Raw genomic sequence first — 27912 nt, forward strand, 5'->3', positions numbered from 1 at the left:
ATTATTATTATTATTATTATTATTATTATTTCTCATCTTTGATTTAAATAATTTTGGTGGACTGAATTACTTGTCCATAATTGAGAGGGGTAGAAAGAATAGTTCAGGGTCAAAGTTTCATCAATTTTCTATTTTATATTATATAGTAAATGGTTAACTATCCAATGAATAATTCAATGTATTGAAGTTTCTTAAAATTAAAAAATTGAAGTTGTTGCAAGTTCTTTCTGTTTTCCCTAATTACTACAAGAGAAACAGTGGTCTTTGCCATTTTAATGTTGATGATTGAAGCACACCCATAAACAATTATTTTTTATCCACCCAGGTTGACTTTCAATTGCATTAGATTTAAGAGTCAAATTGTTCTTTTGAATGCTTTCTCACTTCTGTGCTAATTGTTTATAGTTTTCCCCAATGTAAAATGGTTCTTGTGATTTCAATGGTTTCATTAAAATATTTTGTTATTGACTTTGAATCATTTATCTAAATTAAGCACAATGCTAAAGTCAGTCAACAAATATTTATATATTTCAGTTGAGTTTTTTTTTTTACATAAAATTAGTGCAATAAACTTCTTTATGGCTATTATTACTTCAAACCTTAAAATGTTAGTTTTTTTTGTACCAAGTTTGAGTTCAATTACTTGGTTATTGTTTGGGTTTAAACATTATGATTTGATTAGACAAAAAAGAAGAAGAAGAACATTATGATTTTTATTGCATTTAGTTAAGTCCTAGCCCTATTAAATTAAAGATTAGGAAAAACATTCCCCTTCAAAGGATATATACTAAGGGAATATACTCCAATTAGCTTTCTTATAATCTTCCTATTATTTTAAAAAATAATATTAAATAAAAATATTTATTTATTAATATTTGAAAATATAAAATATATCAAATATTTTATATGTATTTAATAATTAGAAAATTTTATAAAAATAAAGGGTAGACGATTCCTATATAATGCGATATATTTTTTTGTAATTTATTCTTTAATTTAAAAAATCTGTATCTTTTATTTAATCTTATACAATATAATCAAATATTAATTATTAATAATGAAAGCATTTACAATTATTTTTTAATTTTTTTACTTAGAAAATTTTGAAACTTCAAAAGATTGTGCAATTTATATAAAAAACTTACTAGTTATATTATAAACAAAGAAAACCTCTCAACATATGGCAAAAAGGGAGCATTACAATGTTCACAAAAGTAATAAATCATTAAATCACAATCACTTTCTCCAAACAGGGAAGAATTAAATTTGTAAATTCAATATGGGCTGGATGACCTACATACTCTGCAACTCCTTCTGTACTCTCAAAGGTTGATTCAAAGAAATGAGTAAAACCTTGATGCATGTTTTCAGCACTATCATCTGTGCCCCTACAATACATAATAAACATGAAAATGGAAGAATAATGAGACATATACGAGCATTATTTACATTGTTTTAAAATGTTTTAATCAAGCCTCTTCAAGTGCAAATGTTCTGAAGAAAACCATGCAATAGTTGATTGACATTTCTCAAGCACCTTTTTAAGTTCTATATGTTGTAGCATGAAAACATATATAAATTATAGGAGTTTTGTTAACTTCTAACTTCATAGATAAAGATTTTGTTAATTTTAGTCCTTAGAATTAAGTTTATATATCCATAAATAGTAAATTTATAAAAGCGTGATAGATGCTTATTTTATAATAAAAATTTACTATTTTAAATACTTAAACTCAATTCTAAGAATTAAGATCAACATTTTTCAAATTATAATTCAAACTTCGATTCCATTAAGCCTAACTTAAGCCGCTGAACTTTGAATCTACCAACATTTTTTGCCATAAAAAACTTAAAACCTTTAAATTGCGAAAACTTTAGAACCAGAGACAAACTAGATTTAACAAGACCATCTCCCAATCATTTTTTAACGGAATATGAAACCATATTTACTCAATAGTAACGTTATTATTCATACAATACTGGCTGATAATATGATATAAATATGACAAACAATGTCTTGAGACATAAATGTGTGAAAATGTTCCTCTAGAGTAACAAGTTTATTTCCCTCATAATGATAATATTAAAGGGTCTCAAAAGGCAATTGCATTCAGAAACAAAAATGAGTAGTGACATCAAACCAAGACAAAGAAGGAAGGCAAGTAGAAGCATCTTTTTTTTCTTTCAAAATACCATTTTTGAATACTCTCCTTGTCTATGAGTACAGGCAATTAAAAAAAAATCAATTATACTCAATAAATCCTACTAACACCAAAACTTTCCAGGTTGGAGTTCATGGAAGCCACTATCATCACCACCAAAAATTCAAATGATAAACCCTCTCTCACTAATTACAAATACCATTCTCATAAAGACCCTAGAATGCAGAAAAAGCATAAACAATTCTTAACACTGTAAACCCAGAATCCAGCGGAGACCAAAGTGATGGCTCTAAATAACATTGGAAAGAAACCCAATTAACACACCACTGATTCTTCTTACATCTACTTAGTATTCATTCATCAACCAACCCAGGCAACCCCAGTTTAATGGATTTAATAAAAATTCAATTTTTTTTGTCAAACTTGTACAACTTTTGCAGCCCCTAATTGTATTTTGTGAAGAGGTGTATGTCATTTGCTCTTACCAAAGTGGGCTGTTAAATGGCAAAATTTAGGGAAAGAAAAGAACACATTAAGGAGAAAGAGATAGAGTGAATTGGGTACCATTGGAATGATTTCATGGGAGGGATGAGATTGACTAGATTGGCATAGCATTTCATGAGCTCTTCAATGTACTCTGAAGTGATATCATCCTTGAACTTTCCAAGTACAATATGCTTCACCTATCCTCTTCTTTCTTCCATTTCTCCTTCTAGAACTTTTTATGTTTTAATTCTTTACATGTTGCTCATATTCTTGTTTCTAAATCTTACACACTTTTTAACAACTCACTTTTATTATTAACTAAGATTTATTAAAAATTATAAAAATATAAAAAAATCATTAAACTCAGAATAAAAAATGCACATTTTTTTTTAAAAATTTAACTCACTTTTTTCATTCATTTAAATAAAGTGAGTGGAAACTTAGTTTTGCTTCTTCTTTTTTTATACTCTTTTTATTTTTCTTCTTTAACACTTTAACAATTTTACTTTATGATTATTTATGTTCAATATGTTTTTTATTTCCTTTCATGTTAGTATTACAGTGACAGACACGCGTAGAACATTGTGTTTGATCTTTGAAAGCAGCTGCTGCATTTGAAGGGCTGGTACAGCCAGGTACTTGTAAAAGCTCACTTCACAAACTTTTTGGCTAAAAAAAACATCTAATTGATGTAGAGTTTGTTGAAGTTAATGACTTAATTTTACTATTTCTTTCACTTTTTGCAAGCAGATATCTCTAGAGAGATTATTTAAGAAATTGTTTGTATTGAAAGGAGTGAGGGATATGGAAAGATAACATAGGAAAGTACAAAAAAGTTGTGTGCAAAGACAAGGGCAGAAAAGAGGGAAGGAAATAATATAATGTTCTTTTTTGGATCTTGCAGTGAAGAATAATCTCTCTAAATTTTTAGTCTTTTAAAATGTTAATTTTTTTTTCCATTTAGTCTCTTATTTTTTAATTTTTTATAATATATTTTTATTTACTAATTAAATGGTCTCCATATAATTTTAATTTTTTAATTTATTATTGATAATTTCAGTGATTCTTACATATGTTTTACTCTTCCACTCGATTTTTCTCCATTTGAGAGGAGAATTCAGCATCCAATCTAGAGAAGAAGGAAACATTCAGTTCAATTCACTCTCTTTTAATTCTCTCCATCCTAAATGCATCAAAAAACAAAACACAATAATCAAAGATAAAATTTTAATTTTCATAAAATAATTATAAAAAACACATATAATTACTGTACATAATTATCCTTATTCAAAAGTCATATTACATATATGTGGGGATTTATGGCCAAAGACAAAGTTGCTGAACACCACAATGGACAAATTCTTAATGTTGCTAAAGATGCTGACCAAAGGCACCATGATAAGGAAGTTAATGGTAAAGAAAATATGGCTTGAAGCTAAAAAAAACTAAGTGCTTAAGAGGTGCATAAAAAGGTAAAGCCATTGTAAAGAATCTCCCAAAGAGAAAAAAAGCCACTGATGTAGAAAGAAAATGCCTTGAAACTTGAGGATACAAAGAAATCATGTTACTATTATTCCTATAAATTCACAACCGAGTTAGGAAACATTCGTGAGCAAGATCAATGGTAGTGGAATTTGGGAGTGAATTAAGCAAGAGACCTATGATTATAGCACAAACCCACCCTTCTGTCATGTGTGTAAAATAAAAATCTTGGAGATTGCCATTTCCCCTAAAAGGCATGCAATGCATGTCTTGAGCAGAAAAATGTTATTTACAAATTGTTTGTCTAAGTTATTCTGTGGATTAGATAGTTTTATTCTAGCTAGACTAATAGAGTTTGCTTATGTACCCAAAAATGTTTCCTTTTAGATTTAATTGCATTTTTTTTCATTTTCATTATGTTTTTTCTCTAAAGATTATAATAAAAATTTAAAATTAATGATTTTGAATAAAAAAATTTGATTGGGGGCTTATTATTTTTTAATAATTCTTTCTTCAATCTCTTCAACTTTTATTAGCATATGATTAAATTTTATTTTTATAATATAAAACCATTAAAATAATAATACATTAATTTATATTATCTAATTTTATTTAATAAAAACATTTTAAATAAGGGTAAAATAAAAATTATAATTATTTAAAAATTAGTGACATCCTTATATGTTATTTTACACTTATCAGTTAGTTTATTAGTTAACTTTATAATTCAATAAGCTAATCTTTCCATTTTTATTTTTCAGCTCTAATTTTGCTAAGTACATCTAAAATCTTCTTTATGTGTCAAAATTAGAAAGGCTAATGTACCCGGAAAAATAAAGTGAGAAAAAGGAAAGGGAAAGGTTCTATTCTGTTTAAACAGATAGTAACCAATAATGTACATTAATTCCACCTTATTAATGTTTAATTATTTTGGCATGCAAATTGAATTTTTTCTCAACATATAACGCATAACATGAATGTTATAATTTTCATGTTAATATGGTATAAAAACATGCATAATTAAAAACTGTAAGAACGTTGAAACAACTTCAGAATTCTAATGTTTTGCTTGTGATGTGTAAGTGTAACGTGCCTGTGGTGATAATAATTATTGTAACCACCAGATATTTTGAAAATAAATGAAGAAACCAAACACAGCCCAAAGCTTTAGAATCAGAAAACAAATCAATTGGCGACAACCTTGAGTCTTACAAATCAACCTTGTCCGTGTGAGAAAACCTTGAACCAAACCTCTTTCTGACAAACAACTCTACTTTTTCCAAAACAAAGAGCTCTATGCTAAAACTAGGTGCTCCCACCACACCCCTTTTCAAAACCAATATCAGCTAGAAAACACTACATACATGGGTTATCAATAGCTCAACTTTTTTTAAAGCTCAAAATATAGTGTCCTTAAGCTAGATGTGGAATTCAGCAAGATTATGGATAAAGTATATAACTACTCTTGTGACATGTAAATGTGTTTGGAAGAGCTTATTAATAATTTATGAAAAACATTTTATAACTCTTATAAATTATGTTGGTATTTTTAATATTTTTAACCACTTAAATTGCATGTAGATGCATTTCAATTTACATAATGTAATAACCATATGTGTTGATAATAGTATAAGTGCATTTTAATTTAATATTTTTTTAGTAATTACTTATTACCAAAAGTTTTAATTTAATTTAACATAAAAATATAGTTTTTTTAATCTTATTTTGTGTTGAAAATAACTTATTATCAAAAGCTTTGAAAATGAGCACATTTTTTTCTCCAAAAATTAAATAAATTTAAACATTCTGTTATTAATTATTTAAAAAAGATAAAATATAAATTTCAAAGGGAGAACGCTTTTCATGAATTCAACTTTGTTTCGAGAAGCGCGGCACCAAGAAAGGGAGCAAAAGCACAAAGCATATTCTTCTCTGCGTGCTTCATGGGGCCACTCATGATGTCGAAAAACACTCATCTTAGCCGTCCACGTCACCATCTCTTTCCATCACCAACGGTTCAGATTTAACACCCTTCCGCGATAGCCACGTACCACCCCCTCTATAAACCCACTCGCGCATTTTCACCACATTGTTATTTTCTCGAGAAAAAGAAGGGTCGGAAAATCACTGCGACGAGAGAAAACTTCACTCTCTGAAAATCACTTTGATTCATAACAATGGCAACCATCAAGGTCGTGAAGGCTCGTCAGATCTTCGACAGCCGTGGAAATCCCACCGTTGAAGTGAGTCTCACTTTGCTCTCTCTGCCTTTTCCTTTCATTTCTTCGGTTTCTGTTTGGACGCTCTGAAAATGTGCGGGAAAATGAAAGACAATACAAAACGAATGTTCGTTTTATTTTAGGTGTCAGATGGAAAGTTTCGATTCCTTTTTACTTATGCGAAGCTTTGGCTTCTGAATGCGTTTTGTCATTGTCAGGTTGATGTTACTCTTAGCGATGGAATCTTCGCCAGAGCCGCTGTGCCTAGCGGAGCTTCCACAGGTAAACGATCGTTGTTTATTTCGAAGAGAAAAGGAAATGCGACTTGATTGTATACACACACAAACACACATACGCATATACTAAAGCAGATTGAATGTTTTGATGAATGTATGGATATACTGCAATTTTTTATTCATTGTTGTATGAGTTGTTGTTTGTGTTGTGCTGATTGAAACATCGTAATCATGCCAAGACAAAAAAGGAAGAAGAAGCAGGGAGTGTTGAATTGGAAATGGTATTTGAGTATCTTCAACTGGCATGCTTAGTTTTGCACGTTATATTAATGTTTATTCGTTGCAAAATTTCGTGTGGTCATTACAAGGGTTGGTGGTTCTGAAAGTGGTGTGTCCTTGACTCATTTTACTTTCTATAAAGGTGTGTATGAAGCTCTGGAATTGAGAGATGGAGGGTCAGACTACCTCGGGAAAGGTGTTCTCAAGGTGCTGCATACTTTATATTCTTTCACTTTGATGTATTAACAAGTTCTTTTTTAATTTTGGGCAGAATGATGGATTTCCTTTAAAAAATTCAGTTAGTATTTGTTGGATGTGCTGTTTTATTTTGACCCCACCTCACAACTCTTTTTTTAAATATATTTTTCCTTTAGCGTTTGGCTTTTGTTTGCGTTCGGGAGGGGATGTTTTTTTTTTTTTCCCTATTTAAATGTATCTGAGTTGATAATAAAATTCCAATTTTGCCTTGGCCTAGGCTGTGGAGAATGTGAATAAAATTATAGCACCTGCTCTGCTTGGCAAGGTATTATGCTACTATAAAACTGGGTTCTTGCCCATTGTTACTGAAACATGTTAGTAGTGGATAATTAATTTCTTATTTTATTTGTTTTCTGCCTTTACAGGACCCAACCAAGCAGACTGAAATTGACAATTTTATGGTACAGCAGCTTGATGGAACTGTTAATGAGTGGGGGTGGTGCAAGCAGAAGGTACTGCTATATGATTCCTTTCTGGTTTATTTTGTTCTGTTGCTGCATTTTTTTTGTTGCTGTAATGATGATTCATTTTATGCTAATTTTGAGTTTCCACGGTATTGAAATTTTCAGCTTGGAGCCAATGCTATTTTGGCAGTGTCACTTGCTGTCTGTAAAGCAGGTGCTGCCGTGAAGAAAATTCCTCTGTATAAGGTATGAGGTTTTGCTAGTAATAGTTCCTATCTGGTTATCTTTTGTTCATTGGCTGCTTTTATATTATTTAAACTTTTCAGCACATTGCCGAACTGGCTGGCAACAAGACTTTGGTGCTGCCTGTACCTTCATTCAATGTTATCAATGGAGGCTCACATGCAGGAAATAAGCTAGCAATGCAGGTAATGTCTATTTAATATAACAATTGAACAATGACATTTTTTAATTGAAATACTTACCCTGTGTCCTCTTTTATAGGAATTTATGATTCTCCCTGTTGGGGCATCTTCTTTCAAAGAAGCAATGAAAATGGGTGTAGAAGTATACCACCATCTAAAGGTTACTGTTCTTTTCACCCAACTTTCCGAAAAAGAATGGTAAATCATTATTATCATTGTCATAAATTAAGATGTTAATGTGTTTGTCTTACAGGCTGTGATTAAAAAGAAGTATGGACAAGATGCTACCAACGTTGGTGATGAAGGTGGCTTTGCTCCTAATATCCAGGTCTTTGCCTGCTCCTTTTGGTTTTAGTGATCTAAGCATTATTCAAAAGTAGTGTATGTTTTGTTTCCTTGCAATTAGATGAGTTATTTATGTTCTCTTAATATCAAGGTCATACTAAGCATTAATCGTCTCTACCTGCTGTTTAAATAATTTTATCGCCCCAAAATGCTGTTTTATATGTTTTCTGATTAATTTATAGGAAAACAAGGAGGGTCTTGAGCTTCTGAAGACTGCCATTGCCAAAGCTGGTTACACTGGAAAGGTTGAATCTTCATCTGTGGAATCTGACTCAGCATCTTAATATATGGCTAATTAATTTAATAATTTCTATTCTTACAGGTAGTTATTGGGATGGATGTTGCTGCTTCAGAATTTTATGGTAGCAAGGACAAAACATATGACTTGAATTTTAAGGAAGAGGTTGATAAACTACAAGCTTTTTCTATATATATATATATATATATATATATATATTTATTTATTTATTTATTTTCATTTTCCTCTGTTGAGATACATTTAATTTCCCAACTGACTGATTACCTTGTTACAGAATAATGACGGGTCACAGAAAATCTCAGGAGACAGCTTAAAGAATGTGTACAAATCATTTGTGACAGATTATCCAATTGTATCCATTGAGGATCCATTTGATCAGGATGACTGGCAGCACTATGCAAAATTAACAGCTGAAGTTGGCCAGCAAGTGCAGATTGTTGGTGATGATCTCCTTGTCACAAACCCAAAGGTATGCTTCTTAACTGTTAATTTGGGAGTTCTGTTTAGCAAACATGTATCCTTTTGACAAATATCTGTCCATCATTGACTCTAGCGTGTGGAGAAAGCAATTAAGGAGAAGGCTTGCAATGCCCTTTTGTTGAAGGTAAGTTAACTTTTGCCTTTTTTTATATGCTGAGGATCAAAAGTTCCCCGTTAAGTAACTATCCATTCTAAACTGAAAATTATCTTATCAACTCAAAGGATTAAATTTTCAATTTTTTTAACTATTTATGTTAGGTGAATCAAATTGGTAGCGTAACTGAAAGTATTGAAGCTGTGAGAATGTCTAAGAAAGCTGGCTGGGGGGTTATGGCTAGCCACCGGAGGTATTGAACGTTCATTGATTTCCCTCTTGTATCCATTTGCTCTGTTCTTTGAGATTGTATTATTCTATGTATGTGCTGTGTGTGCACACTAATGTGTTTCATGTTGTTTATTGTAGCGGTGAAACTGAAGATACCTTCATCGCTGACCTCTCAGTTGGTTTAGCAACTGTAAGTTGTCAGATGCTTTTTCCCAAATCATATCATGTTCTTTTTCACTGTACCGTAGTGTCTAGATTTCAAAATAGCAATTTTTTACCTACAGTTGAAGCTGATATAATTTGGTCATGTTATTTCTTAAACAGGGGCAGATCAAGACTGGAGCTCCCTGCAGATCTGAAAGGCTTGCTAAGTACAACCAGGTAAAACCGTTACATGCTTAAATGAGCTGAATATGGTCACTTCAATACCATTGGTGTGGGCTTTTAATTTATTTGCTGTTGAACCTCCACTGTTTTATTTATTCAGTTTGTTCTCCTACTTATTGCAAGCCGAAGGCCTAATAATAAAAATAATGTAACATAAATTTGGGATGTACGCAACTTACCTGTATATAAGTTGGACCGTTGTCACTTAACACTTATTTGTGTTGTGTTGCAGCTTCTTAGGATTGAGGAGGAACTTGGTTCTGCTGCTGTCTATGCTGGTTCCAAATTCAGAGCCCCTGTGGAACCTTACTAATGTGTAGCAGAAGTTCACTAAGCAGCGTTAAAATAAGGTTCTGCTGATGTTGACAGCATTGGGACATGTATTTTTGTGCAAATTAAGCTTTTCTTCTATAAGCGAAAATAGTTTTTGTTGAGCGTCGCATTTTGAAATGAGAGTAGGCCAGTAAACTATATATTTGGTGTCTATGGTTGGCTTGTTGGATAATTTTCTAATACCAGTGCAAATCCTGGATTCTATATTTTCGTGCTTATCTCCAATTATGGAAACACAGGAAGTATGTGGTCGATTATGTACGGAGAAACTTGTTTATTTATTTATTTGCGGTACAGAAAATTTATTCTATTTGGAGTTAGGTAGTAAATTTCTACAAATGCAAAATTATGAGAATTTAAAGTAATTATAATCGGTATTGAAATTAATCCTTTCACTGTGAAAAAGAAAAACAAAATGAGTATGAAAGATGAAATGGATTTTTTTTATATATATATATATATATAATAAAATTTTACTATTTTTGCATAATTAAAATTATTTTCAAAATGTTAATTCCTTTCCTCTCGGAAAGTGTAAATTTTTAGTATACAAAATTGATTTAAACTATTCTAAATCACGAAACTGATTTTAAAAAAGTTAAAAATTAAATAAACTATTAATTGAAAAAATTATAGATAAAAAGGGCTTTTTTTTGGGGTTTGGTTCTCGATTTTCATTTTTATTACTAAATCAACTCGGTGGTAAATACATTAACAATTAGTACATTTTTTTTTATATATAAATCATTATAAAGTATACTTTATTAAATATATTATGATCTATTTAATTTTTTATTTAATAAATTTTTTTCTTATTAAATAAAAAATTAATTATTATAAAAATGTTATTGAGATTCTATTGTTTGACCAGATTGAATAAAATTATTTGATAAAATGATAATTATTACAAAAATTTAATTGAATTAATTGATAAATATAAAATGAAGGATAAATATATTATTAATTTTTAATTTAGTCATTAAAATTTAGTAATTATATAATTTAAAATAATTATAGTATTTAATTTTACTCATTTAAAAAATATTTTGACTAAATAAACATGAGATAATATGAATTAATTTATGTAATTATTTTGATGATTTGTATTATAAAAACAATAATTAATCATTTAGTTATATTCTAATAAGATTTAATGATAAAAAAAAGTTGAATGAAAAATAAAAGATAGTAAAGTTCTAAAAACTGAATAATAAAGGGATGAAAATACTTCTAACTAGTAATTGAAATATAGTGTTTTAAAAATAAAAACGAGTTAAGGTAAACAAAAATGGCAATATTACCTATTTCAGCCACCTTATTAAATAGAGCTATTTTTTAAATAATTTTTTTAATAAAATTTTATTTATTTATTAATCTAAAAGTTAAAATTATATGTTTTAAAAAATAATTTTTATCTAATTCAAAGTGTAAAATATCAGTTTATATTAATTTAATTTTTAGATTATTTTAAAATTAATTGAAACTGAATTATAAATTTTACTTATAATAAGTTTTTCCTTTTACCTTAAAACCTCCTCAAATCGAACAAAAAACATAAGTTGCCATGCCTTCTAATAGGAGGTCATTATTTTTTAATAACTTAATTTAAAAAAAAAATAATTCTAAAAGTGATTTATAAATATCCAAACAAAGCCGAAGGTAACATTACCTATAATAAACTGAAGAGAAGTTTGACTAGAGAAGGCAAACGAAGCTAAGTGTTTTGAGAGGGATGCGTGAGAAGTGTAAAAAGTGAGAAGAGAAGTGCCACTACGCCACGCCTCTCTCTCTCTCTCTCTCTGAGATTCCTCTGTTTTTCTTCCCTTCTTTCTTAGAACTGAACTCAAAAGATAATTTTGATCTCTGCTCCATTCCATTCCATTCACTTGCAATTTCAACGCATTTTTGGTGTGAAGATGGAAAGCGCATCAGAGCTTGTGGAATTTCCACTCTTACTCACACCCATCGATTCCCACTACAGAGCTTGCACCATACCTTATAGGTTCCCTTCCGATAATCCCCGCAAACCCACTCCCACCGAAATCTCTTGGATTGATCTCTTCCTCAACTCAATTCCCTCCTTCAAGTTCGTTCCCCTTTCTCTCTCTCTTTTTCTCAGTTAAAAAAAAAATGATATTTTTGGCATAATTCACTGTTTTTCATCATTCATAGGATACCCTTTTGTTTGTTTTGATCAGCAATGCCTTGTTTTTCTCTTATTTTTCTATGAAATTTGGTGCTTTTTGTTTTTGAAGTTTTTCATAGTTTTATGGGTAATATTGGTCGTTTTAATATTTCTTGCGTTGTGTGTTTTTAAATAGGATGCTTATTTCGTGATATTTGATCATCTAATTTTTATGATAATTGGAATTGTTAATATTTTATATGTATATATTGACTTATTTCGTTCTTCTCCTTATGAGTTCAAAATTTTGTCAAGCTTTCTGCTCATGTATTTGGACTCTTTTATCCTCAAATTATGATCTTCAATTTTAATCAATGCCTTTGTTTATGATGGTGTATTTATGGTGGTCAGGGATAAATAACATATTAAGTTGGCGTCATCATGACCATTTGTTAGCTAATTATCGATATAAAATAGCAACTTGACATATTTTAAGATTAATTGTCCATGGAAGTTAATGCCAAATGATACAATTGGGCTTCCAATTATCATGGCTGCTTATTCTGGCCTTTTGAGAACTTTGTTGTTTCTTCCCATTTCTTCTGTACTAGGGTGAGTTGGTTATTCTTGTTGCTTTGTATAGGTTGCTACCAAAACCTTTGTCTAGAGGATGATTTTTGGAGTTGTTGTGAGATAAGTAATAGAAAACCTGCTTTATGAGCAGCTGAGTGTTTGGTAAATATTTTTTGAGTATCATCAATATTGACAATGGGCCAAAATGACCATGTAATTCAACATAAGTGTTTTATTTTAATTGTTTCAATAGTTAATTCCATGTTTATGCATGTATTTTTCTTCCATCTGTATTGAATAAAAAGCACCAAGTGACCAATCCTTTGAGTTTCTTAATCTTGTTTTAAGAGTACGTTTTTGCTCAATTTACTAGCGTTAAGAGTTGTTGTTTTTTTTTTCTCTTATTAAGGAAATAGAATTGTAGAAGCAACTGATTGATGACAATATTAAACTAACATTTACTGGTTTTTGAAATATGTGGTTTTTATATTATTGGAAGGATTTCATTATTTGTGTGTTTTTCGTTTACATAATTTTTTAGCTTTGATTTGACAGGAAGCGCGCAGAGAGTGATACCTCTGTTCCTGATGCTGCAAATAAAGCTGAAAAATTTGCTCAAAGGTGATCTCTTTCTGCTATTTTTCTACCTAATAGGCAATAGCTTGTAGTATGGAATTTACTAATTGCTTATTTTGTTTTTGCATTCATTGCAAAAGGTATGCTGACATACTTGAAGATTTGAAGAAAGATCCTGAAAGTCATGGTGGGCCTCCTGATTGCATTGTATGTTCTATACTATAACAAAAAGGAAAAAAGGAATTATAACAAAAAAACAGCAGTTGGCGATGTGTCTAATTTCCTTCATTGTTTTTCAATTTTCTTTTCTTTTTTTTCCTTGTTGGTGGGTGGTTGGGGGGATTTTCCAGCTTCTCTGCAGACTTCGTGAGCAAGTGCTTAGAGAATTGGGATTCACAGATATCTTCAAAAACGTCAAGGTAAATTTGACTGCTATTTATGATCTTGTTTGTTACTGTTATGCAGCTATGGATAATAGAAGGTTGAAGAAAAGTGTGTATCTATCTGATTGTAGTAGTTGAAGAAATGTAACATCTTGCATGAATTATAGAGCAAAGTCTAATCGTGGGTGAAAAACTCTATTTTTGTTAGCCAAAGTTTTAACAGGGTTTTAACTTATGTTGTTATCAATTTTAATAAAGGAGAGATGGAGTGATGTTGTAGAATTACTAATGCATCATGCAAGTTTTTTCCACCGAAGATATGTTAATATTTTCTGATTGAATGCAATAGGATGAAGAAAATGCAAAAGCCATCTCCCTATTTGAGAATGTTGTTCGTCTTAATGATGCCATTGAAGATGAAGGCAAGCGGCTTGAGAATCTAGTTAGAGGAATTTTTGCTGGAAATATTTTTGATCTTGGTTCTGCACAGGTAGGATGATACTTTATGCTTTCTTTTGAAAAATTTGTATACTATAATTAAGACTCTTTTACAAACCAGATTAAGCCTACTTTGTCTTTCAAATACCAATTTTACTTTGTTAAGCTGTGATCTGTATTATCTATGAATATTCTTTTATGTTCCTTGCTACAGAACCACCCCCTTATCCATTCCTTCCCCTTTCCTATTATTTGGTTTAGTTCCTCTTTTGTGTGGAATAAGGATACACGGTGTGGCTAATTAACCTTAAAATACAATGTTCCTTAATTTCCTTTAGTTGGTTGTTAGTAGTACTATTACAGTATTGTCTATTTGTCACTGGTGTTATCCCATTTTCTGATATATGTATGGAACCATATGCTGAAATTTTGCATGCGTAACTAGATATTCTTAAAACTTAGATCTGAATTTATTTTTCTACTAGAAAAAAACTATTCTGCTATTTATCACAATCATGCATTACCTTATTCTTTCTGCATTTTCTTGAAGCTTGCAGAGGTTTTCTCTAAGGATGGAATGTCCTTTTTGGCCAGTTGTCAAAATCTTGTTCCTCGACCTTGGGTTATTGATGATCTTGACACTTTCAAAATGAAATGGAGCAAGAAGGCATGGAAGAAGGTAAGTTTCATATGTACATGAATAAATACAAATTTTTCATTAATTATTGATATTTTTTGTCTTGCATATTTTTTACAGTGGTATTGTGATAGATACTTATCATATTGTTGTAATATGTTCCTTTTATTGTGGCAGGTTATCATATTTGTAGATAACTCTGGTGCAGACATCATTTTGGGTATTTTACCATTTGCAAGAGAACTACTTCGGCGTGGGAGTCAGGTTTGCTGACATTTTATTTATTTATAAAAGAAAAAAATTGTTAAAATGAAGATAGAAGTATTGAAAAGAGATGGGAGACTAAAGAACCGATAAGAACAAAACATAAAAAAAAAGAAGAAGATAAAATCAATGAGCAAAGCTGTCCATTAACTAACATGTCTGTTAGAGTACCCCATTTACAACGCCTCGTGCTTTACACCAAATAGAAGCCAAAACGCCTAAATTTTTACTAAAGTTTTAGACCATTGAAATCTCTTTTAAAAATACAAGAGTTATTGTCCAACCAAATGTACCAAAGTGTAGCATAGGTAGCTCGTTGCCTCAAATATTATGCCTCTTTTCTTCTACAAAAACCATGGAAGCATTTATTTTTGACATTTTAATTCATAATAAATCATCTGAACTTTAATGTTGGTGTTTGAAAGATGTTTATTAGTCTTTTTCCATTTTAAATATATGTCTGAAACTGAAACTGCTTTTGATATGCTGTTCTTACATCTGCCATCTTCAACATATTTTGTGATTTTGTTTGAATGCAGGTTGTATTGGCAGCTAACGACTTGCCTTCCATCAATGATGTGACTCATTCTGAATTAGTTGAAATCATATCAAAGGTAATGGAAAAAAAATTTTATGCAGTTGTTGGTATTGCCTTATTCTTGGCTAATTCTATCATGTTGACTTCCACTTATCCAGTTAAAGGATGAAGAAGGACAGCTTGTGGGTATTGGGGCTTCAAATCTTTTAATTGCCAACTCTGGCAATGATTTACCAGTAAGAAAATGAGCAATGCTTTTTGTTAATTAGGCAAATTAATTTATTTGAACCAATGATATCAGATCATTGACTTGTATGATAATTACATCTGTCTTGCTTTATTCAATGGATTGCAGGTCATTGATCTTACAAGAGTGTCACAGGAGCTTGCTTACCTTGCCAGCGATGCAGATCTTGTCATCTTAGAAGGGATGGTAAGTTCTTCATTGGATATTGTTAGAAATTTGAACTGCTTTGACGATTGAATTCATAGATGCATTGTTCGGCTTTGATTTGGAGTGAAGTAGGATAACAAAGGAAACTGGTTTAGAAGAAATAGAATGTCACGGGTTAGTGCTTATTGTGGATCAAAAAGTTGGATGTGAAAAGTTAGAGCAAGATAGTTCTTGGACTTTGAGCAACACCTTTGGACATTGACTTAAATTTATGAAAGTTGAGGGAGAATTCTAGAAAGAATGAGTTTGGATTAAGTTAGGGTGAATCGTCTAAAAACATATCTTACAAACAAAATGTAAAAACTTAGAAGTTATATGGAAAACCAGATTAATTGTTTTCCTCAATAGAGACATCCAATCAGACATCCCAGTCCCTGGAATGGTTTTGGACTGCACATTACAAAGAAGCAGGCTTCATTCCTGAAGGACATAGAACCTTGCACTAGAGTATGGAAAAACATGGGGGGGGAGGGAATGGCATCTTTTGAGCCTAAGATAACATAGAAATGATGCACAAATGGAATTAATTGCTTGTAATTACAAATTTAGTAAGATACCCTTCAAAGTGAAATAAAGAAAACCGTACAAATATTTATATTCTCAGTACATATATCATGATAATAGATAATAGAAAGAACTATGTAAATACAATACAGTTCATTATTGGGCCTAGATTTTCATAGAATGTTTAGTTTTCAGACTGTTAGTTGTGTTGAGTGGGAGTAGGAAGTTCCACAATGAATAAGAATGAGCAAGTTGAACAACATATGAGTGACAATGACCTACACCTAATATCTTTAAGGTTTTGGGTTAGATCTTGGATATGGTGTTCAGTCTACTTATATGGTTTTCACTTGGTTTAGTGATGGAGATCTCTCCAATGTTTTAGACTCAATCACAACCCACAAGTGGTATTAGAGCCAATGGTGTGATCAGGTGATTCGCTTAGATGTATATTGAAGTGCAACAGAATTGGGGGTAGTTCCTAATGATGTAGCTAACAACGGTACAAGTGCAAGTGGTGTCATGATCAAATACTTGTGAATGAAAAAAAAAGCTCCCATGTGAGGGGGACTATAAAGGGTTCTTCTTGAGATATGGAAGGTCTCACACTTGAAGGGGAATATTGTTGGGAGTATCAAGTAATGTAATATACTAGTGAGAATGAGTAAGTTGAGTAATATACTAGTGACAAGTAATGTATGTTTCATCTAGATTTTCAGTATCTCATTTCTCACAATGGGTGAACATTTGTCTTTCTAATAGTTTGGCACGCTATAGGTTATTCTGGGTATTTTGCATATATACAAAAGATTGAAACTTGGGACCTATTTACTTTGAGACAATATTCTCTGTTTTTGTATCTTACTGTTATTTTTAGTGACAAAATTACTACATTGTTTGCTCTTTAATTTCTATATTCATAGTTTTGTATAAAAAGTAATGAAAACAATCTTTGAAAACACGAAATAAAGGGAAAACAAAGTAACATTTTTATTATTAAAAGTAAAAACAAAAATATTTTATTAAACTAAACAAGCTCTTAGTTCCCTTTCCCCATTGGATTCTGAGACTGTAATTACATTATATCATGAGCCCTATTACAAGATTGTGTTTTTCAAATTCAATATTAAATACTAATCTAGTTCTTTTGACAGGGTCGTGGAATAGAAACAAATCTCTATGCCCAATTTAGATGTGATTCCCTTAAGATTGGAATGGTAACTCACTTCAACATTATTTTACTTATGTTGCTTGTAATAATGAAAATTTGAGTTCTGATTAACCTAATTTTTTAATATTATTTCTTTATTCACATTATGTTTTTAGGTGAAACATCCCGAAGTTGCACAATTTCTTGGGGGGCGTCTCTATGACTGCGTATTCAAATACAATGAAGTTTCATGTTAACAAGGCTTATTCTTTTATCTACTAATGCTGCATACGTGCAATTTTTCTAGCGTTAATCCTTCAACTTACACACCATTATATGCATGTTGGATACTTTTTAGAATGTCATTTTAGTATTAAAGAGGTGATAAAACTGAAACATTTTACTTGTAATAATAAGTTCTTTTACATCCATGTTTTATCCTCAAGCTGATGAAGAGGTGGCATGTGTTGCAATATGCATAAAAAAACTGCTAGCAATGCACTATTTAGGGTAGGGTTATATACATAGCTTAATTAAGTGTTTATTTCATAATTTTTTAAATGATGAATTATACTATAAATTAATCAGAATCAGCTGGAAATAAATTTTTATAAAGTATATCAAAATACTCATTGAAATAAATTTTAAAAAAAATTATGAGAGTCATAACACATTTTCATAAGTTATTCTTAAGTGTTTTCAAATACAATTTTTATTTTACCATTTACTATTAGTTAAAATTCTTTAGTTACACTTAAAGAGGTAAGTCTCATTCCCTGTGTAATAGGCCTTATTCTATACCACTCATGAGTGGGCATAATCCTGATAACTCAATTGAAACATAACTTTTAACAATTTAACATAATTCTAAGATTTCCTTCAGCACTTTTCACCTATAAACACATTTCTTTTCAACATCTTGACTTTGAGTCTTGTGTATAAAAAATTTGCTAGAAGGGTTAGTTTTATTGTAATGCAGATTTTCTTGACTTAAACAAGATTATTTGTTGTGAGGAATAATTTTAATCTAGAAAAAAAAAAAACACGTATCTGTGAGTCGTGACTAGTGTTGTTGCACATTTGTAATAAGCTCACCAACACCAAACTCACAACACTGAATAAAAAAAAAAGAATGAAGCAACAATTATTTTAAAACGAAAAAGGTAAAGTGTCCTAAGTTTGAATGAATGTAATATTTTGTTAGGCTTTGTTTGTATGTTATATTAAGGAGGAAAGGAAAAAATGAAAGGGAAAGGGAAAGGTTTTTAAGAGATATTTTCTTATTTGAGATTTTTCAGAAACAAGAGAAAGGGGTTTAAAGTTTTTTTAATGCCTTTCAAAACTCTCTTTATGTATGTTTTGAATTGCCTTTCTTTTCTTTTCTCTCTAAACTCTCAGACAAAACCTTACAATATTCATTATTTGGTTTTCAATTAAATTATACAATTATCTCAATTTCTTAACTCTTGCTTTAAGTTTGTACTCCTTCACTAACCCTTTTCTTTTACACAAATGTATTTATATCTTACTGATAATTTTTGTATCTTTTACATTTTATTAACATAATTTCACTAACCTTGATACTTATATTACTTTTCCTCACTATGACTGAATTTTGGTGGGGTCAGTTATTGACTTGTTAGTTAAGTGTAGATCTTATGTAAATTTTGTGTAGCAACTAAAAAGACAACTCTCTACTCTCATACTAGTTTTAAATAGACCAATTGATATGCATAATTATGAACGTGATTAAAACCCTATTTATAATAATAGTTTCCATTGACTCACGCTGCCCAAAGATTCTCAGTGCATATATATATTATAAAATAAGCAGAAGGAGACGTATTCCACAAGGAGTGAATTATGTATATTTGAATATGATTAAAGTAAGATCCATTGAATCTTCTACTTGCCAAATTTCTTTCGTAAGTATTGTGTAATGAAAGTAGGATTTGAGTCTTTGGCCTTATTGATGTTGCCATGATGCTTTATACAATTGTTTAGTTCAGCAACTAAAACCTGTTAATCCATTTAAAATTATAAAAATATTAACATCATATTATATTAAGATCATGTATGTCATTTTGTGTTTGTTTACACAAAATTATGATGAAATAAGAAAAACTATTTTATCATTTTAAACAAGAATTTGAATTATCCATACCCACCCTCCATTCATCTCTCACTGTAGATTGTGCAGTATATTTATCATCCTTAGATATAATTTAATTATTAGTGTTAATAAACCCATCAAATTAGATTAATGTTTTTTTAATGTGTGTCTAAGAAAATAATAAATTTTATATTGTCAACTCATTAAAATATATCGTAGATAAATTGTTATATTAATTATTATTAAAATTAACAATTTTTACTTATATGATAATTCATGATTGAATAATAATGTAATTTTTTATATTGTTAATATATGTAAATTAAATTAAATATTAAATATTATTTGAAAATGGTTTGGATATTGTTTTTCAGTCAACTAAAAAAATCTTTAGATTAATCAACACCTAAGAGATATCTATGGGTCAGATCTCGAAAGGAAAGCTATTCAGAACTCTCGAATGCTTACTTCAAGTGTATTAAATGATTCATAACGCTTTGTCTTTTAATAAATTAATTTGGGTAATTACTATTGTTAATACATTAATTCGTATTAAATTCTAATAATAATAAGATTCCACCGTCATCCTTACGAATATAGTAGCTGATATTTATTCATATATTTTGTTTAATTGAAATATGATTACAGAAATAAATTATTTTATTTCATATTTTAAGTGAGATAGATAAATAAATATTGGCCATTATTTTATTGAAAATGTAGCACCTTAAATTTAATTTCAATTAAATAATGATTTTGCAAATCGGATAACCAAATTTTTATAAAAGATTTCGAAATAAGTGAAGGGTTACAACTTAATATTAAATAACTGTTACAAGACTAGTTCAATTATAACATTTTCAAAATAAATTCTAAGTCCTGTCCATCTGTCCCTTCACTGAGTCTGGTACTAATTGTCTTGGTTAGCTGAAAAATGAATGTAAGAGTGAGTACTCTACACTACAAAAAATACACAATAAACGTAGAGTCTCACCTCCAAAACATTTTAATACATTAAACAAACACAATCACAAGCAACATTTCACATTCACAAGTACAAAATACAAATTCATGCATACGCATACCAGTCATATTCACTATAGTACTGTGATCACAAATTTACACCATGAATGGTTGCCGGTTACTCCCGCCTCACGGATACCACGTGGGCAGTCACGGGTCGTTCAACAAAGATAGCGGTCAGAGGTTTAGTCAGAAAGAAAGTGTGTGGCCAGTGGTACACCTGTTTCGTAGTCGGTGTTCCCAAAGTATTTCTACTGTCCTCATCTCCTACATCCTCAGTGTATCGCTGAACCATTTATAGCACATTACAGCGGTGCTACTACACCCTAGTCACACACATTTCAATATATGGCACATAGCCCACATTTAACAGTACACAACACTAGGCCCATATTTGTTCAACTATACAACACTAGGCTCACATTTCATTTTCACAGCACATACAGCCCCTAGCCTATTATCATTCATATTACACGGCCCTCGGACCAACATTTTCACAATGTTCATTCAGATATACACACATGTATAAACGACACAAGTGCCCACATCACATATCTCATCAATTTCCTACCCTCTATTGTTGGTTCTTTTCCTTCAAACACGGCAAGTGTACCGAGTCTGTTGCAAGTAATAACCGGTAGAGTACCAGAATATCGTCTTTAGAGAGCAATTCAAATGTATTAATTAATAATATACAAATTAATTGAGCTTATATACAATAGAATTGATGAATAATTTTCATGTAATATTAAACAACACTTAAAATGTAAAGCACTAAGATAAAATGTGGTAGAATTTAAGTTAAAAAGCTGGGATTAAATTTCATCTATCTTCCCCTATATATTCTAATAATCCAGTGATAAATATAGCAATCATTTCCAATGAATTTAATACAAAATACAAAAATAATATATTTCAATTCCTTAAAAATACATTTCTAAGATAATTTCTCAAATGTTGATTCCTCAAACAATTAATAAGCTATCCAGCATCAAAATTAGGATTTAGACATAATCAATAACTTGAAATCTATTTCTAGAATAACCGATTATTGAGTAATCTCAATAAGATCTAGATCTAAACAATATTTTTCCAAATATAACTCAGATCTGAACACTAGAAACTGTCAAATAACTAGATTCAAACATTATAAACGGATTGAGATCACCAAATCATTAGAAATGAAGAAAAAACAATTATATTTATATAGATTACTGAGAATACATCAGGTTTGAAGATTTACATTCAATCTCATAAGAAGATTTAGCTGCTCATGACTCCCATAACAATAAAAATGGAGATACAAATGGAATAAAGCATAAAAAAATGAGTATTCCTACTCTTCCTCTATGCTTTGTGCCGTTTGGACCTCTAGAATGGAGTTTGAACAGTGAACCTCCCACTTGAATATAAAAGTTGCCTTTTATACTGTTCTAGTTGAACTTCTCTCGCTACAGCGACATGGCTTCATTGTAGTAAGAAATGGAGATAAAATTAGGTCATTCTATTTTATTCTCGCTGTAGCGTTAACTCTCGTTATAGCGAGACAAAAGCCTTCTCGCTACAGCGACCATTTCTCACTGTAGCGACAGGGGAACAAATTCACCCTCCTCCTGCTGCAACTTCTCGCTGCAGCGAGTGTTTCTCGCTATAGCGAGAAACCTCAAGAAGCTGACTTTTCTGCAACTTCATGCTTCAATTACTCCTCTTTTCTAATCTTCTTCAACCTTAAGTGATGTTTCTTTTGTAATTCCAGCTACAAAATAGATCAAAAAGAGCTTAAAGCCATAAAATTGCATTCATTTCAAAAAATATATATGTATTTGTAAAAGTTCCAAGTTTGAAGGGAATTTAACAAAATAATCCAACTTTTAACACAAAAGTGTTTAATTTACCATCTTAAATCACTTATTTTATACACTTATCATCTGCTCAGCCATATCACAATATCACACAAAATATCAGCAAATCACACATAAAGGAGTAGGTTAAAGTCTCCCCTTACCTTGGATTGAATACCCACGTCTGAACTCAACTACGAAAATGCTTCCCACACAACTTTCGGCCTAAACACATGGAAGAATTCCATGAGAACCTCGAAAATCACCAAGAATAGAGAAAAGGAAGGAAAACGAAAATCCTAACCGTTTAAAACTCACCTCCAAGCGTTCCCCACACAAATCTAAGCTACAATCTCGCTCCCAAATGACTTTGGAGGCAATTAATCGGTGTAATAGGATTTTGGGAACGAGAGGATCAAATGAATTTTGAAGGGAGAGGGAGAAATAACTCTCTCTGAACCCTAACCCCCTTTAAATCCTTTTCTGGTCACGACACTCTCGCTACAGCGAGATATTCTCGTAGCAGCATCTTCATTCTCACTTCGTAGGAGTCCGACATTAGTCTTGGGAACTGCCCTCTTGACGAGTGGGCGCCAGCGGAGATGCTTTCGACTTATATAATGAAGTGCGCTTCCGACATTTCTCATCTAATGCGGGAAAGAGAGTGAATACCAGAGCCCTGATTGATACGTCATTCGCTACGCCCTGAGGCTCATCACTGACTTTCCTTATGACCAATTAGATACACTTTCCCGATCTGCCTCAGTATGGATTGGATTCCGACTTCTTTGAATATGGATTCATCCCTTCGAGCTGATGTGTGCAATTTCTCATCCATCAAAACCAATTGGGCTAACTATGCAGTTATCAGACTAAGCAAAGTCTTCCTTCTTGTACTTTGTAGGCGTTGATGAAGAATGGTTGCTCGTTTGCTGCGAATCAAAATAAGAGAAAATCCCACTCCTAGTGTCTGTAGAATCTCGCTACAGCGAGACCCTCTCGCTACAACGAGAATCCTCTTGTTGCAGCGAGAACAACCCAGTATCTCGCCCTGTATTTAGGCACTTAGTCAATTTCAGCCCAATCAGTCATGCATATACACAATACGCACGTCCATATACTTATTACACACCAAAACATCATTATCAATTAAATCAACACACACACACACACACACACACATATATATATATATATATGCATTTAAATTTATATAAATAATAATAATTAATATTACCAAAATTCGGGGTATTATAAAAAATATTGATACCCTCACAAAAATAATAAAGATACCAAAAAAAATCTTACTAATGTATATTTCATTTTAATCATCATAATCTCGAAAGAAGAATTATGTAGTAATCTCATTTGATATTTTAAATACCCTCACAATAAGAGTTTGATTTCATCATCAAAGTTAAATAAATGAATTTTATTTATAAAATTATTAGTAAAAAAATACTTTTTATGTTGATTTAAAACAATCTTTTTTATTAGTTTTTTAGACACGAACAATGTAAAAAATTAGAATTTTTTATATTATTATTTATTATAGCAATTGATATGTAACTTCTTATATTGGTGGTTATAAATAACTAATATTGAGAGTATTTTTCTATTAATGTTTATCAATAGTATTAATATTCTTTCAATAATTTAGCAAACAATTTTTTAATAGTGTTAATATTTTTTTTAACAATTTAACAATTTTTTTTAATAATATCAATGTTCATTATTAATATTTATTTAAGATTTAATTTTAATTAAATTTATAAGTAAAAGATATATAATGTTCATCGTCAATATTTATTTAATATTTATTTTTGTTGAGTCTATAAATAAAATTATATAATATTTATCAATGTTGTATACTAATAAGTTAATAAAAAATATATATAATAAAATACGATAAAATTATTAATGTACCTAATAAAAATATGTAGTACTCATCCAATGGTCAACATTGTAGCAAAAAATTTTAACATATGCTTAAGAAACTTAAAAATATATGTAAGAGTTCATGTTTATCATTTCTAATTTATTTTATTTCATTAGCATGCGCTTCAAAACTTTTTTATTTTGAATTAATTTTATATTAATTTTAAAAATATACTTTTTATATCAAAATTTTATGTCAAAAGTTATTTCTTTTCAAAGTCTATATCTATAAACCCAAAACAATTATAAAACTTGTTATATCAATTCTAAAAATAATTAACGTAAAAAATAATTTTTACTTCAATTATTTTTTAATCGATATACATTTGCTATTTTGACAACTAATGTTAAAAAGTTTATGTTATATAAAAAAATCACCATACTTTTTATTAAATTGATTAATTATTAATCCATATAAAAATCTATTATGAAAAGTATTTTTTTATTAGTAAATATAAATATAATATTATCTTAAAAGTTAAACTTAAAAACAATAAAGAAAATCGAGTTGCTTAAATAATTTTTAAAGACATTTATTGATTTCAATTTTTAATTGAATTTTTTGGGTATACATTTTAAGGATGGGATTGCCTTATTATTTTTTAAAATATATTTCTTAAGTTAAGTTTTATTGTGTTAAATAAAAAATGTTTAAAGTTATTGGTCTTCAATAATAACATAATATTCAATGACAATAATAAAATTTCTCATCTAAAAGTATGTTATGGGAGTGAAGCATCAATAACTTTAAAAATTAATAAAGAAGATTTTTCTAAATATTAGAGTTCTAAAATATTTTTATGGGACTGTTTATTGGATCATCATAAGAATTAAAAATTTAGGTTTTGAGAAGATGTTCAAGGATTCTTTATTCCTTTAGAGTAGAGTGCTAAGATCTACAATCTTTGAAGCGAGTGCACAAAAAAGTAAAGAAACTTTTTTGACACAAACTAATTTTTATGTGAAAAACAAAAACCATAAAAAGAATATAAAAAAAAGGATTTGTCTTTATATTAACATGTTTATATATTAAATGAAAGTTTAAATAATAACATTGAAGTTTTAACATTTAAATGTATGAAAAATACACATAATTAAGATTCATTAACAACAGATATTAAACTTGAATATTCACATCTCTTATTAACTCTTTATAAAATGCAAAATTGAATAATCAAATTGTTAGTTTGAATGTTATTATAAAATAAATAAATTTTGTAAAATTTATTTAAAAATAAAAATAATAGGTATTTTATTTCAACATGTAATATAATTTTTTTCAGACTAGTTTTCAGCATATATAAATAATTAATACTTCCACATGCACTTATACTCTTGGTTCATTCCTATTGTTAAATTCAATTAATAAATTAATTATAGATTATTCTTCATTATAGTTACAAATTATTCTATTGATTAGTTTGCAAAAGATCAAGTTTATGATAGACCTAGATTTAATATCAATTTGATATATACACTTTTACGCCATTATCTCACCATGCATTATTAAATCAGCGGAAATATTTAACTACCAAATCATTACTTAAGAATTACAAATTGATATTTTTTTCAAATAATAACCTAACACAGTTTTAATAAAACAACATGCAACTGAGTAAGTTTTCAAACAACAAGCACTCTGAACTAAAGGACCATCAAATTAAGAATTGTTAGATAATAAATATAGAACTATACATGTATGCATGAGAGAGAATATTAATAAAAATCTTGAAATATAATAATATGAGAATTTTTATGTTAGTATAAGATTAAAAATTCTTATATTTGATTTAAACTTTTTATTTAACTTACATCTAACAGTTATTAAAAAACAATAAAATTTATGAGAAAACATGATGAGGAGCAAAGTGGAAATATGAAATGGTATTATCTGGCAAAGTTTAATACATTAAATTAATTATCATTATTGGTATGCAAGCTATGTGTTTTTGCCCGTTGATAAGTAAGGCTATCGTAGAAACAAAGACACTGATTATTGCATTGCAAAGCCGAATATACTGACAAGAAAGAAAAAGTGAGATTATTGATTGAGTGTTTGAACTTTTTTCTGTACCTTTCATGTTGATAACAAATATAAGGCCAATATTTAAAAGACACATTTGGTAATATGTATTATGTAATCATTAATCATAATGATAATTAATGATAGCTCCATATAATACATTCTAGAGAGTGAGAGATTTTACCTTTTCTTCTCACATGGATCAATCGATGTTGTTTAATTAATCGACTCATTACGAAGCTAAAAAGTTTAAATATGAATTTATAAAACAATCGCGTTTGGTAAAACTTGAGTTTTCTCCAAAGCTAGCTTCCTCAAATTTTGCAGAAGACAATAACTTTATCCATCTTGTAATGATGAACATAAAAATGTTTGCATTTCTAAGCTGCTTTAAACATAATTCACAGCATATTCTATTAATCATTAAATTTAGCTAACCCTTGTCCTTTGTGTCTGTATTTATAGTTATATATCTATATCCCTTAATTAATTAATTTTTTATTTTATAAAAATAATTAAAAATAAAAATATTTTTAAAATATAAAAAAATTAAAAGTTAAGTTGTTAATTAGAAAGACATTCTAGAGGGTTTAAAATTATGCACATATATATAAATCTAAAAAATTGATTAATCCTTTTAAAATGTAGAGATTAATAATGTAGAGCTAGAATTCTTATTATAATAGTATTTAATCATTAACTTTGAGCAAAATCTAGTAATTTACATTCATTTAAGTTAGCAAAACAAGATGAAGGTTTAATATGACATAAAATGAAATTCCACTAGAAAAATAAAAGTCAACCAAAACCCGTTTTTATATCACAATCATAATTATATAATGCAATATCTTTTTGTTAAGTTACTAAACTTATTATTATGTTAAACAATTTTTGTTAATCTTTTTTTTTCTCGGCTAATTTCCCACTATTTTATGATGTGATAAGATCCATATACATGCGTTAAGCGTAAGTTTTTAATAGATTTATCCCTTTATTAATTTTTTATAAATGATAAATTTTATTAATCTAGCTGTTAAATGCATACCCTAAATTTTCATATATACCAACTTTTATATTATTTTTATTTATTTTCTATAAAATAAATTTAAATAATATTAATCATTATTTTTTATTAATATTCTTGTGAGTATATAAAATTAATTTTCTTATTGTGAATTTAAAATACACATAATAAAAATTTATATTTCTTAATTTTTTATTAAAAATAATATATTAATAATTTTAAATGCTG

General features: G+C 29.4%; 2 protein-coding genes and 1 pseudogene across 2 annotated transcripts; 2 read left to right on the forward strand and 1 right to left on the reverse strand.

The window, feature by feature from the left end:
• Window positions 1-1225: 1225 nt before the first annotated feature.
• On the reverse strand, window positions 1226-2866 carry LOC113868133 (annotated as a pseudogene).
• A 3367-nt stretch (window positions 2867-6233) lies between these two features.
• Window positions 6234-10295, forward strand: LOC113867142 (enolase). The gene is made up of 17 exons (XM_027502208.1): window positions 6234-6373; window positions 6568-6631; window positions 7007-7071; window positions 7340-7387; window positions 7488-7574; window positions 7692-7772; window positions 7853-7954; window positions 8031-8111; window positions 8205-8279; window positions 8479-8541; window positions 8619-8699; window positions 8830-9024; window positions 9109-9159; window positions 9294-9382; window positions 9499-9550; window positions 9685-9741; window positions 9980-10295. Exons 1-17 carry the CDS (start codon window positions 6308-6310, stop codon window positions 10058-10060), a joined length of 1338 nt encoding a protein of 445 aa, XP_027358009.1. The 5' UTR covers window positions 6234-6307; the 3' UTR covers window positions 10061-10295.
• A 1452-nt stretch (window positions 10296-11747) lies between these two features.
• LOC113867331 (uncharacterized protein At2g17340-like) lies at window positions 11748-18304 on the forward strand. Its single transcript, XM_027502587.1, has 12 exons — window positions 11748-12166; window positions 13334-13399; window positions 13495-13561; window positions 13705-13773; window positions 14087-14227; window positions 14726-14854; window positions 14990-15076; window positions 15616-15690; window positions 15773-15850; window positions 15970-16047; window positions 17727-17789; window positions 17899-18304. The coding sequence occupies exons 1-12, from the start codon at window positions 11997-11999 to the stop codon at window positions 17977-17979; spliced, it is 1104 nt and encodes a 367-aa protein (XP_027358388.1). The 5' UTR covers window positions 11748-11996; the 3' UTR covers window positions 17980-18304.
• The last annotated feature ends 9608 nt before the right edge of the window (window positions 18305-27912 follow it).

This window comes from Abrus precatorius, unplaced genomic scaffold, assembly GCF_003935025.1.
Source record: "Abrus precatorius isolate BTA unplaced genomic scaffold, Abrus_2018 Scaffold5, whole genome shotgun sequence".
Classification (NCBI taxonomy): Eukaryota; Viridiplantae; Streptophyta; class Magnoliopsida; order Fabales; family Fabaceae; genus Abrus; species Abrus precatorius.

Excerpts from the sequence above, each read along its gene's own strand:
- LOC113867142 (XM_027502208.1), top strand. The coding sequence starts at position 6,308 with ATGGCAACCATCAAGGTCGTGAAGGCTCGTCAGATCTTCGACAGCCGT. Across the intron at positions 9,160-9,293 it reads GCAATGCCCTTTTGTTGAAG|GTGAATCAAATTGGTAGCGT; the intron begins GTAAGTTAACTT and ends TATTTATGTTAG. Across the intron at positions 9,551-9,684 it reads TCTCAGTTGGTTTAGCAACT|GGGCAGATCAAGACTGGAGC; the intron begins GTAAGTTGTCAG and ends TTTCTTAAACAG.
- LOC113867331 (XM_027502587.1), top strand. The coding sequence starts at position 11,997 with ATGGAAAGCGCATCAGAGCTTGTGGAATTTCCACTCTTACTCACACCC. Across the intron at positions 13,400-13,494 it reads GCTGAAAAATTTGCTCAAAG|GTATGCTGACATACTTGAAG; the intron begins GTGATCTCTTTC and ends TCATTGCAAAAG. Across the intron at positions 15,691-15,772 it reads TAGTTGAAATCATATCAAAG|TTAAAGGATGAAGAAGGACA; the intron begins GTAATGGAAAAA and ends CCACTTATCCAG.